Source organism: Lissotriton vulgaris, chromosome 5 (assembly GCF_964263255.1).
Source record: "Lissotriton vulgaris chromosome 5, aLisVul1.2, whole genome shotgun sequence".
Lineage (NCBI taxonomy): Eukaryota > Metazoa > Chordata > Amphibia > Caudata > Salamandridae > Lissotriton > Lissotriton vulgaris.
In genome coordinates this window covers 410,026,846-410,039,512 of record NC_141693.1, presented here as the reverse complement: position 1 = coordinate 410,039,512, position 12,667 = coordinate 410,026,846, and the positions used below count along the sequence as shown (strand labels likewise).

The 12,667-nt window shown below is 44.7% G+C and overlaps 1 protein-coding gene across 2 annotated transcripts in view; it reads left to right on the top strand.

Moving 5' to 3' along the window:
- RTKN2 (rhotekin 2) overlaps positions 1-12,667 on the top strand; it is a 307,712-nt gene that overhangs the window by 86,458 nt on the left and 208,587 nt on the right. For both annotated transcript variants that reach the window (XM_086920081.1, XM_086920082.1), the window contains exon 6: positions 4,972-5,166. In XM_086920081.1, coding sequence (XP_086776207.1) covers positions 4,972-5,166 — 195 coding nt within the window. The remainder of the gene's footprint in view (positions 1-4,971; positions 5,167-12,667) is intronic.

The window sequence follows — 12,667 nt, the reverse complement described above, 5'->3', positions numbered from 1 at the left end:
ATAAATCATTAGATAGACAAATGTAGAGTACAATCCGTTCACAAAGGAAGAAAAGTCGAAGTGTAAATATTAGGCAGACTAGCATGGAGTCTGCACAGTTCAGAAAGCAAGGAAAGCCATTTCAGGCAGGGAAAACTAGTCTTGACATGATGAGATCTGACATCACTAAAACCCATATATATGGATTGTGGGAACCTAGCCAGAGGAAAAATTGCAGGTTTTCCCAAATTTTGGGTGCGCCTTACAGGAAAAGAAAATTATTTTCTTGAGTCTCCCTCACTCACCAAAGGTTGCCCTTAGGTGACATGCTTCATCATTGGGGCCATCCCAAGCATCTACTGCTTGGGGCGTGATGCGACTTGCGAAGGATATGTAGGAGCACTGGTTTTGTGAGACTATGTGTAGTGCAGCGTGTGGTGGAGTGGTGATTAGTGTTGATTAAAGATACCTAGCTAGTAAGCTGACATATTTATTCCTGCCTCTCGTTGGTATAGTTAAAAGGGGGTTAGATAAAGGAATTATAACAATTATGTGGTCATAGTTCCTAATATCCTGTCGACATGTTTCAAGGTGTCCCCTACACCTCTTCTTCAGGACAACATGAGGGCCAGCCCCATGTATGCCACTCCTGTGATTAAACCTAGATTAAGGTAGAAATGCAGTAGACACACCTAGTGTGTGTATCGATCAAGTATACATACGGTTAACGCTGTACCCGCAGTATCTGTATAATGGGAGAGAAATGTAGATTTGTAGGTTAGTATATAGTGCCTGCCCAATTGGGCAGGCCACGTGAAAATGCATTAGTTGGTCATAGCGGTTTGTGCCTATAAAGTATAAAAACAAGACAAATGGTGCTTAATCCGGTGCTCCTAAAACAGATAAACACAAATGGTGGGTTGTACTCCATCTATGTCTATTCTTAGTGTACCTTTTCAAAGGATTAAAAGAAAAAAACAATATATATATATCCTACACTTGTTTTGGCTGCACACTTACAATGACAAACACAACATGCAACATTTAATATTGTCCTTGGTCGTTATGGGAAAAGAACATACTTTTTTGTTATACAGGGTCTGTTTGGGTGGAGGGGCCTGTAGACTCTGTTTGGTCAAAAACAATATGCAAGAGGTATAATTCGCTATGATATTAAAATGAAGACTGGGCGCGATAGATACGAACCATAGTTACGTGCCATGGAGTTCCAGGTTTGTTCTATAGGCACGTAACTATGGTTCGTATCTATCGCTTTCACGTTTGGGAGAAATCGCTATTTTATTTTCGGCATTTTGGTACTCTGCACCTCCAGTTCACTGCTGCACACGTTTACTTGTATCGGCATTTTTGTTTCATTAAGTTGATACCGCACTTATGCACAGAAGTTTACGGTTCGTTTCGTTTGCTTTTCATCACCACTTGAGCATGTACACCTTTGCGCCACATGTAATTATGTATACTATTGTTTAGCTTGATGGAGTTTTTAAACTGGTCCTGTATGACTTTTTTACAGACCCCTGACGAAGGGTCTTTGTCATAGACCCGAAATGCATTGGGTATTCTGAAGGACTGGAATTAAGGATGAAAGCATCATAAGATTGTCATTATGAAAGCTACCATCATTTGAATAAAACCTGGATGTAATTACTGGAATTGAATTGATCAGAATTTGTGAACAAATGAGTTTGAACTGCTAAGAAACCACTAGGTTTCATTTCTATGTGTGCGCACATCTCTGTGAGAAGGTAACCCTCCTCACTCCACGTTGACGGTGGTTTTTAAGATGCCATCTTTAGCAAAAATGTTGAGGTCAAGGAATCCTAGTTCTGACCTACTCATTGTTTGTGTGAGAATTTCAGAAAGGGGTCTTGGTTATTCAGCCAATTGATGTGTGTGTTCGCTTCTTTTTCATCCCCTTCCCATATCGCCAGAATGTCATCGATGTATCTTTTCCATTCTAGAATTTTTTGGCGATATGGGTTCTGCTGTGATAGAATTATCTGCGCCTCCAGGTGGTAGACGTACAGTCCAGCCACACTTGGAGCAAAAGTGCTTCCCATGCTCGTGCCATGTTGCCATTCCCTGTATGTTAGGAGAGTGTTGAAATTTTATCTGGATAAAACCAAAGATTTTCGTAGGTCTGACCAATTGTTTATTAATTATGGATCAGTGAGGGCGGGTCTTGCTACCTCTAAGCAGTCCATCTCTAGGTGGATTGTGTCCTGCATACAGTTGTGTTATCAGAAGGCTAATAAGACCTTAGGAGGTAAGCCTAAGGCTCATTCCACCAGGGGCAAAGCTGCCACGACGGCCTTGCTCCGTAACGTGCCGATTGCTGAAATCTGCAAGGCAGCCACTTGGAAGTCGGTCCATACCTTTGCTAAGCATTACTGTCTGGACTCTGATGCCAGAGCAGATGCTCAGGTTGGGCAGGCTTCGCTGCGGAACTTGATCGCACAGTAGTGGCGTTATTTTCTTTCTCCATCGCCGCTTTGGTGTGGGGATGGGCTTGCCATTCTATTCACTAGATTATGACTATACACAGAGATCCCCTACTACAGAAGGAGTAGTTTCTGTCCTGTAACTCCAGTTCTGTAGTAAGGGTATCTCTGTTATAGTCATAAGCGCCCGCCCTCCTCCCCGGTGGAGATGTGTTCATGTAAGGAATGCTACAGGTCTGGCGTGCTACGCCTGTCAAAAAGAACTGAAAGTAGAGGGACATGCTATGCATTCTGGGATACTGGGAGAAAGTTCTAGAAGGCTCTCTTAAAGGCACAGTATCCTATTTAAGCCACATAATGGCAGCCTATGGGGCTTGTCTGTCCATGCCTTTCTCTCTATCATTCCAGAGTCTTTAATGGTGGAGGCAAGTTTCTCTATGGTAGAAACTGGGCTGGCTGTATTATGTGTGGTGTTATTTGGTGGAATTTCTAGTTGAAGTACTGGACAGTGTAGCCTGTGGATATAGGCTGCATTATTTGTCTTTAAATTCTCTCTTAAGTGTCTTTGCAGTTTCTGCATGATTTGACAACTTAAGAGATTATTTTTGATTGCCGGGGTCCACGCACATGGGCGGGACTATTCACTAGATTATGACTATAACAGAGATACCCCTACTACAGAACTGGAGTTACAGGACAGAAACTACTCTTTCTTGCTATTGCGTCTCTCGTATCTTGGCTGCTCATGCTACCCTACAGGAGGGTCTTTGCTATACTTTGTGTGGTTCTAGCATCCACACGGTCTGCTTATGTACCTTCCGGTCTTCCGCTTGACTATCGTTCTTCCTGTAAGTCTTGTTTTGGGCGCTTCTGCTGGTTGCCGTCTGCCTTTTCACATGTCGCTGACAGACCGACTATCTGGCCGTAGGTTGGCATCCTGCCATCCTGTCGCACATTTTAGCTGGTGCAGGTTTCAACAGTGCTTCATTCCGCTGTTGTGCATATTGCACCTGTATGCGCTAACTGTCATTCCAGTTGCCATCTCTCTGGGTCTTACTTCTGGTCGGCACTCCGGATCCTGCGGATCGATCAGACCCTAGGTTCAGCTCCACCTCTTGCAAAGTCAATCACTTTCTTTTTCACACCTACATATCTAGTATGTGTTTTCTTTCTCTCACTTATTATACTTATAGGGGTTTTCATGCTGTTCTTGGACGGCTTGTGGTGCCTTTAGCTTCCCATGTTTTGCGCTCTTTTTATGAGCTTCATGGTCTCGGGGTGGCTGCGCTGGCTTGCAGTCCCCACCGTGTTTTGCCACCTTGTTGACTGCTACGTTCCCTCTGGAACTTCACAGGGTTCAGTCGCAGACCCGCCTCCCCTTTTGGTATGGCTTTGGTATCTATTCTAAGTTAAGGAATCTGCGGCTAGATGTCTCTATCAGATGAACAAGTTACTTACCTTCGGTAACGATGTATCTGGTAGAGACAGTCTAGCCACAGATTCCTTAACGCCCGCCCGTCCTCCCCATTCTGCCAGGATCATTTCAGGTTGGGTTTTCTATCCCCGACTCCCTCTCAGTGGTTTGACCTTTCTACAGGGTGAAATTTTCACTCCTACACAAAATGTTCATTATGTTTTCATTGCTCTACTCTGCCCGTTCATGTGATTTGGCGGTATGCTCATATGTCATGTGTCCTTTCCAACCCTGTGCCTGGATTGTACACTGTGGGATCTATTCAGGTTTTTTTTTTTCCACCCCCGCTCTCCCCTTCTCCGTCGACTTGGGGTCTCTTATCACCCTTGTGACCCATTGGTTTAAGTCTAGGGCCTCTGCCACAATCTATTGGTCTTTTATTGATGTTACGACGTCTTTCTGGTGACATTGTCCTTGATCCTTTGTTCTGGACTTGTAGAACCATGAAGGGCAACATTACAGTTGCAGGCTTTCTGTCGTCTGCCATGCTGTTTGGTCACATCTTCATCTGGTCTTCGTATTGTGGGGTTGCTTCTCAGAGCGGGGCTCTGCTCTTTCCTTTTACTTTTCAGGATACAGGGCCTGATTCTATTCTTCATTTTTGCACACTTTTCACTTATTTTAAAAGTTTTTGGTGGTGGCTCCATGTTGTGGTGCAGAAAAGTTTCTCCGACGAAAACTGACGTCCGCGTGCCAGAGGGGCATATATGGCTCTGCTGATGTCACGTCCGTGGACGACATCAGGGCGGAGCAGTGCGGCACCGGCCTCGATGTGCAAAGGTGCTGCTGTGGAAAAGTTTTCCGGAACCTGTCTGACACCTGGCGACATTCTTAGTTAAGGAATCTGCGGCTAGACTGTGCCGCTACCAGATACATCGTTACCGAAGGTAAGTAACTTGTTCTTTACTTTGAATGTTTAATTTGCTGTTTGTATACATAGAAATTTGTCGATGAAAGCATTGAGTATACATATGACTTGTGTATGTATTTTTCTATTTATGTATTTTGCTGCCACTTTTCTGCCCTTTTTTTATCATGCATTTTTTTGTCTTTCAGCAATGAAGCAATAGCAGATTTTGAAATTAAATTGGAGGTGTACAGCTGCTTGGTTGAAGAACCTTTTTCATCAAACACTCCTAAGAAACTTGTTCAAAAACTTAGACGTTCGTTTTGTAAATCTGTTGGGAAGAGTTGGAGTTTTCCCTTGGATGGACTGTCTCTCGAAAATGTTGGCCTTTTTAATCCACCCAAGTGAGATTTTAAATTTTATATATCTAAGTGGATTTGGAGGGAGGATATTTTGACTGTATAGTGCACTATGCTTCTAATACGATGAGTTAAGATCACACCAAGGGCTTGCTCACCATGAGCAGATACTAGCCAGCATTGGCAAAGACATTAGGTCTCGCCTATTGTAACCCTTTCCCATCTTTTTTAGCCATGTTATATAGAATCTCTGCTCTGTCCAGCATGGCTAATATTAACAAAGAAAACACAGTAATGTGCCTGGGGCGCACCTCCATTCAACATGCATGTGCATGCCTAAATAAATGATCTGGGTTTTTTAAGTTTTTATTTACTGTTCTGAGATAGATCTGTAACCAGAAAAAAGGGCTCAATAAAGCACTTAATACAAATTTAAAAGAATTAAAGAATTGGGGAAGGTCTGCAGTAGAAGCAATACAACTGGAAGAGCAACGTAGAAAGTTGGGTGTTGAGGGATGGAAGGGGCAAAATGGCAAAACAGGAGTGCACATGGGGGTGGGGGTAAGAACTTGGATATGAGAGAGACAAAGTACGGTGGTTGGGGAGAAAAGCTCACAGGGCAGGTAGTTGGAAAAAAAATGCTCTCAAAGAAAAAAAAGAAAAATCTCTAAAAGCAAACCATAGAAGCAAGTAAGGCACACAAATGGTAAAGAAGAGCTGTGTCTAAGGAAAGGTGCACAGCCGCTATTTAATTGAAGCCGCTGCTTGGGGGCATTTACAAATAAAACCAGCATTTTCGTAGCCAATAGCTCTCACCTTTGGGACCTAAGAAGTGTTTAGACATGCAACAGTTGATGTTGTTGCACCAAGGATATTGTACTGCATAACTCTGCTGAATCGCCAGACCTCCCGAGGCTTCGCCAGGAGCAACAACGCTGCCGAGGCGCGGCGCAACGCTCTTTTTTAATTCGTGCTTGGACACTTTTACTCACCTTGCTCCTTGCTTCAGGGGCTGCACTGAGGACACCGCGCACCCCTTGTCCTCTTGGGACTTCCTTGTTTGCCGCCACCAGAGCGCCCCACGCTGAGCGTTCCCTCCCCCATCTGACGGGCAGGTCACGAGGGCGGGGACGGGCGTGTGTAACATCTTGGGCTGCTCTCTGGTTGGCGGGGCAGCTCCTCTGTCCCTCCCCCCCCTGCCACGCCCTACTATTTCCGGTTCCCTACTTATGGCACTACTATCCCGGCCGCGCAGCGGACGAGCGCAGCGGGCGCGACGAAGGCGCGCCGAAGGCGCGCCGAAGTTAAGCCCGTCTGCGCCCGTCCGCGACGGGCCGGGACCAGGGGCCACACCCCCTGCCTCTTTGTTGTCATACACGCCTGCACAACTCCTCTCCTGCACCGCTGATGTGCCTCTTCCCCATACCCTCATGCAGCATCTTGTTGCGTTAGATATCTATGTTCCCCGTTCAGACCGTGCTGTGTCTCCTCACCCAATTATTCCCCTTCCTACGCCAGATATCGATTCCCTCCCCATTGGACCCTCATCTCCCCCTCACACTGCTTCTGCTTATCTCCTCAACACTCGCTCGGCAGGTAAACACCAACTTGACCTGTTTAATCTTCTTACTACAGACTCCCCAGATTTTCTGTTCCTAACGGAAACATGGTTTTCGGAGGCTTCCCTCCCCGACATTCTTGCCATCCTTCCCCATTCCTATTATGTCCTTCGGGCCGACCGCCCCGCGGACAAGATCGGGGGGGGTGTTGCCATGATTGTCCGATCCACTATTCAATTCCAGCTTCTCCCCCAAGCACCCATCGCTGGAGTGGACTTCCTGGTCGCTCGCTCTTCCAATCTGCCGGCACCTCTCACCGTTGTCCTTGTCTACCGCCCTCCCCTGAACATGCCCCTGTTCGTGGCTTCCCTGCAGGAACTCCTCGCCACGCTGGTGGTTAATAACTCCTCTGTCCTCCTGCTTGGGGACTCTAACTACTGGCCTGGCGATCCCAGGGAGGACTCAGCATCCAAGGACTTCACGGCCACTCTCCTCTGTCTCAACCTTAAGTCTCATGTCTTGGTCCCTACCCACAATTTCGGACACATCCTGGACCAAGTCTGGTCATCCCAGGACATAGTCTCCCCCCCAGTATCCTCCCATGTACATGGTCTGATCACTCTCATTTCCTTCTCTATCACTACTGGCTCCCCCCACAAGCCCCTTCGTCCCAAGAATGTCTTCTCCCGTAGCTGGAATCGTGTTGACTTGGCCTCCCTCTCTCACTCCCTTGCTTCTTCTTCCCCAGACCTCACTGGCATTCCTCTTGACTCACAGGCCGCTGCAGTTGGTAACTGGCTCTCTTCTGCATGTGATTTAGTAGCCCCCCTTAAGTTAGTCAAGTCCATTCGACCTCACGAGGCTCACCGTTGGTTTAGCCCGGAGCTCAAGACTCTTAAATTGGAGCTTAGACGCTCAGAGCGCCTTTGGCGCCGTAGCTACTGCCCTGACCACAAGGCCAAATACAAAATTCTTCTTAAGGAGTACAAGAAGGCCATCTTGGCCACTAAGACCAAGTACTTCTCCGAACAAGTGGCGCTCTCGGCTAACAAAGCTAAAGAAATCTTCTCTCTGGTCAACAACTTGGCCACCTCTGATCGTGCTTGCCCTCACTTCACTCCCTCCCAGGCCCTCTGCTCTTCTCTTAACAACTTCTTTATCGAGAAGATTGTTAAAATTAAATCTAACATCTTGGTCACTCCTTTTACTCCTCCTCACTCTGTTCCCTCTGCGCCTAAATCTTCCTTCTCTTCTTTTCCCCCCCTCTCCTTGGACTCTTTTCTAGCTCTGCTCACTAAAATCAAGTCTGGCTCCCCCACTGACTGTGCCCCTGCCCGTATTCTTAAAACCTTTTTTTCTTCCTGTCCTGATACCCCTCTCTCCTTTCTTAATGCCTCTCTCTCCACTGGATTGGTCCCTTCTTCATTTAAATCTGCTATTGTTTCTCCCATTCTTAAAAAACCTGGTCTCGATTCTTCTCTTCCCTCTAACTTTAGACCTATTTCTCTTCTCCCTTATCTTGCTAAAATTCTCGAATCTTACGTTACTTCCTGTCTCTCTGTTTATGTTGAACAGAACCAGCTCCTGGCTTCTCACCAAGCCGGCTTCCTTTCGGGTCATTCGACCGAAACCGTGGTGTTAGCCGTCCTTGACGAGCTTAAGGCCAAGGCCGACGTCAACTCCCCCCAAGCTTTGATCCTCCTCGACTTGTCCGCTGCGTTTGACACGGTCGACCATAACATTCTTTTGGACCGTGTCAGCGCAGCGGGCATACGAGGTGTTGCCCTCTCCTGGATCACCTCCTTCTTGACAGGTCGTTCTCAAGCCGTTCACCTTCCCGGCTTTTCTGCTTCCCCCCTCCCGGTGCCCTGTGGGGTCCCCCAAGGTTCCTCTCTTTCTCCCCTTCTTTTCAACCTCTATATTCACCCTCTTATCTCTTCCCTTCTTGAGCTGGGGGTCTCTGTGTATAACTACGCTGACGACCTCCAGCTCGTCTTTGATCTTTCCTCTTCTTCTCACTCTCTATCCTTTTTTTCACTCCACCATGGTCTTTATTTCTGGGTGGATGAGCGCCAACCACCTCAAGCTCAACCCAGATAAGACTGAGCTTGTCCTGATTGGCGGCTCATCCAGCCCCTGGTCCCCTGCTTTCTGGCCTCCCATTCTTGGCCCCCCTCCCACCCCCGTTCCCTCTGTTAAAACTTTGGGCATCAAGGTCAGACAGGACCTGTCCATGCACGGCCAGGTCAGTGCCGTGGTGTCCTCCTGTTTTCTTCCCCTCCGAATGATCCGGAAAATTTCTCGTTTCTTTTCTCTTGACTCCCTTAAAATCATTATTTCTGCCCTTATCACTTCCCGCCTTGATTATGGCAATAGCTTGTTCGCTGGCATTCCTGCCTATAAAACCCGCCGCTTACAAGCTATCCAGAATCAGGCTGCCCGTCTTATCTTTCACTTGCCCAAAACCCATCATATCACTCCCGTCCTCAAATCCCTTCACTGGTTGCCCATTTTGCAGAGATCTCTGTTCAAACTAGGGTGCCTTGTTTATCGGGCCCTTGATCACTCTGCACCGGCTTTCATCAATTCTTTGATTTCCCTTCACACCCCTGCCCGCACTCTCCGTTCATCATCTTCTGCCCTCCTCACTGTTCCCCGCTTTCACAAATCTCGCACTGGTGGAACCCGTTTTTCTGTTCTTGCTCCCCGGTTCTGGAACTCCCTCCCTGTTTCTATGCGTTCGATCCCTATCTTTTCACACTTCCGTAAAGCGCTGAAAACTTTTCTGTTTGCCCTGGCCTACCCCTGCTAAACCTCCTGGCCCTGTCTGTTCGGTTCTTTAGAGCTCCCAGCGCCAGGAAGCTGTTTGGCCATCGTGCGCTCTACAAATAATTTCATTCATTCATTCATTCATTCATTCATTCATTCATTCATTCATAACTAAATACTTATAAGGTCCCAAAGGCGAGACCTATTGGCTATGCCAATGCTTTATTCATCACAATCCAGAAAAACGTGAAGAAACTGGAGTTCATTCCTTGGATATAATAAGTGCACTACTAATCTATCTCAAAAGGGTTGCAGAATTGAACCTCCATATTTTTTTTTCTTCAGAGTTTTATATAGCCCGAACTTGACTCGAATCGGGTATCCGAGCACCTTACATTGCACCAGTTGCATTGCATGAGGACACATTCATTTTTGTTAGGCACAGGGAGATTAAGTGATTTGCCCAGAATCACAGGATGTTCAGCGTCATTGCCGAGACTCGATCCCAGCTCCCCAGATTCGAGGTAGGATTCCCTAGCCATTCCAACTCCTCTCCCCTGTGTTTGCCAATTTTGGCACAGAAAAAGGGGGTTGAAGTTCCAACTCTCAGCAGGTGAATTTGTACCCTAACTTCTTTAGCCAACAAGAATTGTGTGTTCCGTCACCTCTGGGTATCCAGGGTAGATAAACCAGGGGTATGTAAGTCTCCCTAGCGAAGGTCCACGGGGCATCATAGATGGTAATTTGCAGATTGTCTACTTGGGCTGTTCCATCTAGAATTATTTGGATAATGATTTAATTACTTACCTGTAATTGCATTACCCCAAGTCCATCTGTTTTGATTAATTATTGCCTAACTCCCACCCTGTTTGAATAGTCTAACTATACATTCTTGGGTGTGTTACAATCGAGCAGGACGTGTGGATGGGGAGGTTCTTTTATTTGCTTGATAAGAGTGTGTGTTTGGGGGCACGAGGGCCTAGTTTCACATTTAATCAAAGTGCGAGATGGACTGAAGGTAATGGAATTACCGGTAAGTAATTGAAGTATTATTATATCCTTTTTTTAACTTATTCGCATCTTCACGGAGTAATTTAAGGAATATCCAGATGAAACTTTGTTTGGCAGGTAATCCTGCCAACTTTCTTCCTCAGCCGAAACGCTACCAAAGAAGCACCAGAGAAAGATTGTGAGATGTTTAAAATTACCAGTATAGCTCCCAGTATTAATTACCACTGCATTTCTCACTAATACTGAGATGCTTTTGTAATGGTGAGGTATACAAATATGGATAGTAATCCTCGTACTTGATATTATTTTCCGCTCACAGAGCTACAAGTCGTGTAATGTGGTATAATTGCATTAAAGATAATCAGCAGGAATCTTTAAAATGTGAAGTAATCTCAAAGGAACATGTTATCACACTAGTCAAAATAAGTGGGAGACCCCCCAAATGAGGGTAATCTGGAAATATGAAATGTAAAGAGCAAGCTGGTGGGAGTCATGCTCTGATTGAAATGGGGATTCCAAAAACACATTATCGAATAGGGAAGTATTTGGATATGCATGCAGTCAGATTAGTGCAACTGAAATGCAGTAAAGGATCAGCCCAGTCAGTCACAAGCCAGGCTCATTCTGTCTTATGTGTTATTAACTGCCTCTGCCCTCAAAATCAGATGCAAGTTGTAGCCACTAACTACACTACACCTGTGATTCTTAACCTTTGGACTAGGGACCCCGAGAGTCACAGCGCCTACTCAGAGGGTCTGCGTTGTGTTAGAAAATTAAATAATATTAACAGATTTACAAAGTGTATAAAAATAAAACAAGTGTACAACTGAAAATTTTAAAACATTCTGTAAATGTCAAAGAATTTGAAATTGGAGGCTAAAAATTAAGTTGTATCCTCATCAAACTGAATATTGTATGGACGATGAGTGGCCTCTATTAAATGTAGAAGTTCCAACCTTCCAATTAAAAGTTAAATTTTGATATATTTATTTATATTTGTGAACTAAATAAAATAATTTATAATGTGTGCATTTGTTTGATCAATGCTTATTTCAGTGTTTTTTGTGTGTATTTTTTTGTTTCAAATAATCGAAAATTCTTAGGCCAGGATCCTCATTTTCCAGTAATGACTCAGTGGGTGTCCCTGATTCCAATCATGATTCAGTCCCCCACTTCCAGTAATGGTTAAGGAGGGTTCCACAGACGTCGAAAGGTTAAGAACCACTGCTCCACACTCATGACCGGTCCAATATGCAAAGTGTTTTTGTATCTGTAAATTAGATTTACACCTGCGGAAATGAATACGGTAGTTTACTTGTGCATCAATAAGAGCGATTCTCAAACCCCAACAGGTCTAAACTACTCATGCGGGAAACCTGATTTTAGCAGAATTACTCACGCGTAAATGGATCACAAATGTTTTATATAAGAACTCGAACACTGCATCTAAGGCTGAATAGGAATGGGCGACCTAGGATCACAAAAAGTTACCAAATATACTTGCAAATTTTGTCTTCTACATTTGAAATACTTTTCTGACTCCTCTATAATTCATATGTCCTAGCTCCTGCCTAGAAATCAATTACGTTTGCAGGTTTCCAGGCGTAATTCTGGAAAACTGCAATAAATTTCCATTTACAGTTAAGTAAGACATTTTCTCGTTGCATAAATGCGTATGTTTATGGCATAAGTGTAATTGCACTTTGTGGGTTTTTAAGGTTTTCTCCACAGGGACATTTGTTTTGCTTTGTTGAATCTCCGTTCCTTATATCCCCAGCATTATTGGAAATTCCTCTTAAAGTTCACACATTGGAAACTGATTTAGCCTGTCCTAAACGGAAGTGAGTCTCCCACAGTTAAAAAAAAGGGAGTGGGACGCATAAAGTTAGAGAATGTTGTGCTGGGATTCACAATCCCTGCATGTGGAAAATGTCATTTTCTGAGTGCAAGTTGGAATGTGCGAAGTATGGTGAAATATCAAGTTAAGCGCAAGAGTAAATCAAAAAATAACGACATGGGAGTAAAGGAAAAGGCAAAATTGTTTTTTTTAATTTAATTTAATTTTTTTAAATTTTTAGAAGAAAAGGAAATCGAAATTAAAAGTTGTATTTTGTGTATTTTAAACCCTAGGCAGGCTTAACATACAAAAGCTGTCTTCCTTTATGAATGCCATATATTTGTGTGCAATTTCCTCATGTACAAGTTAC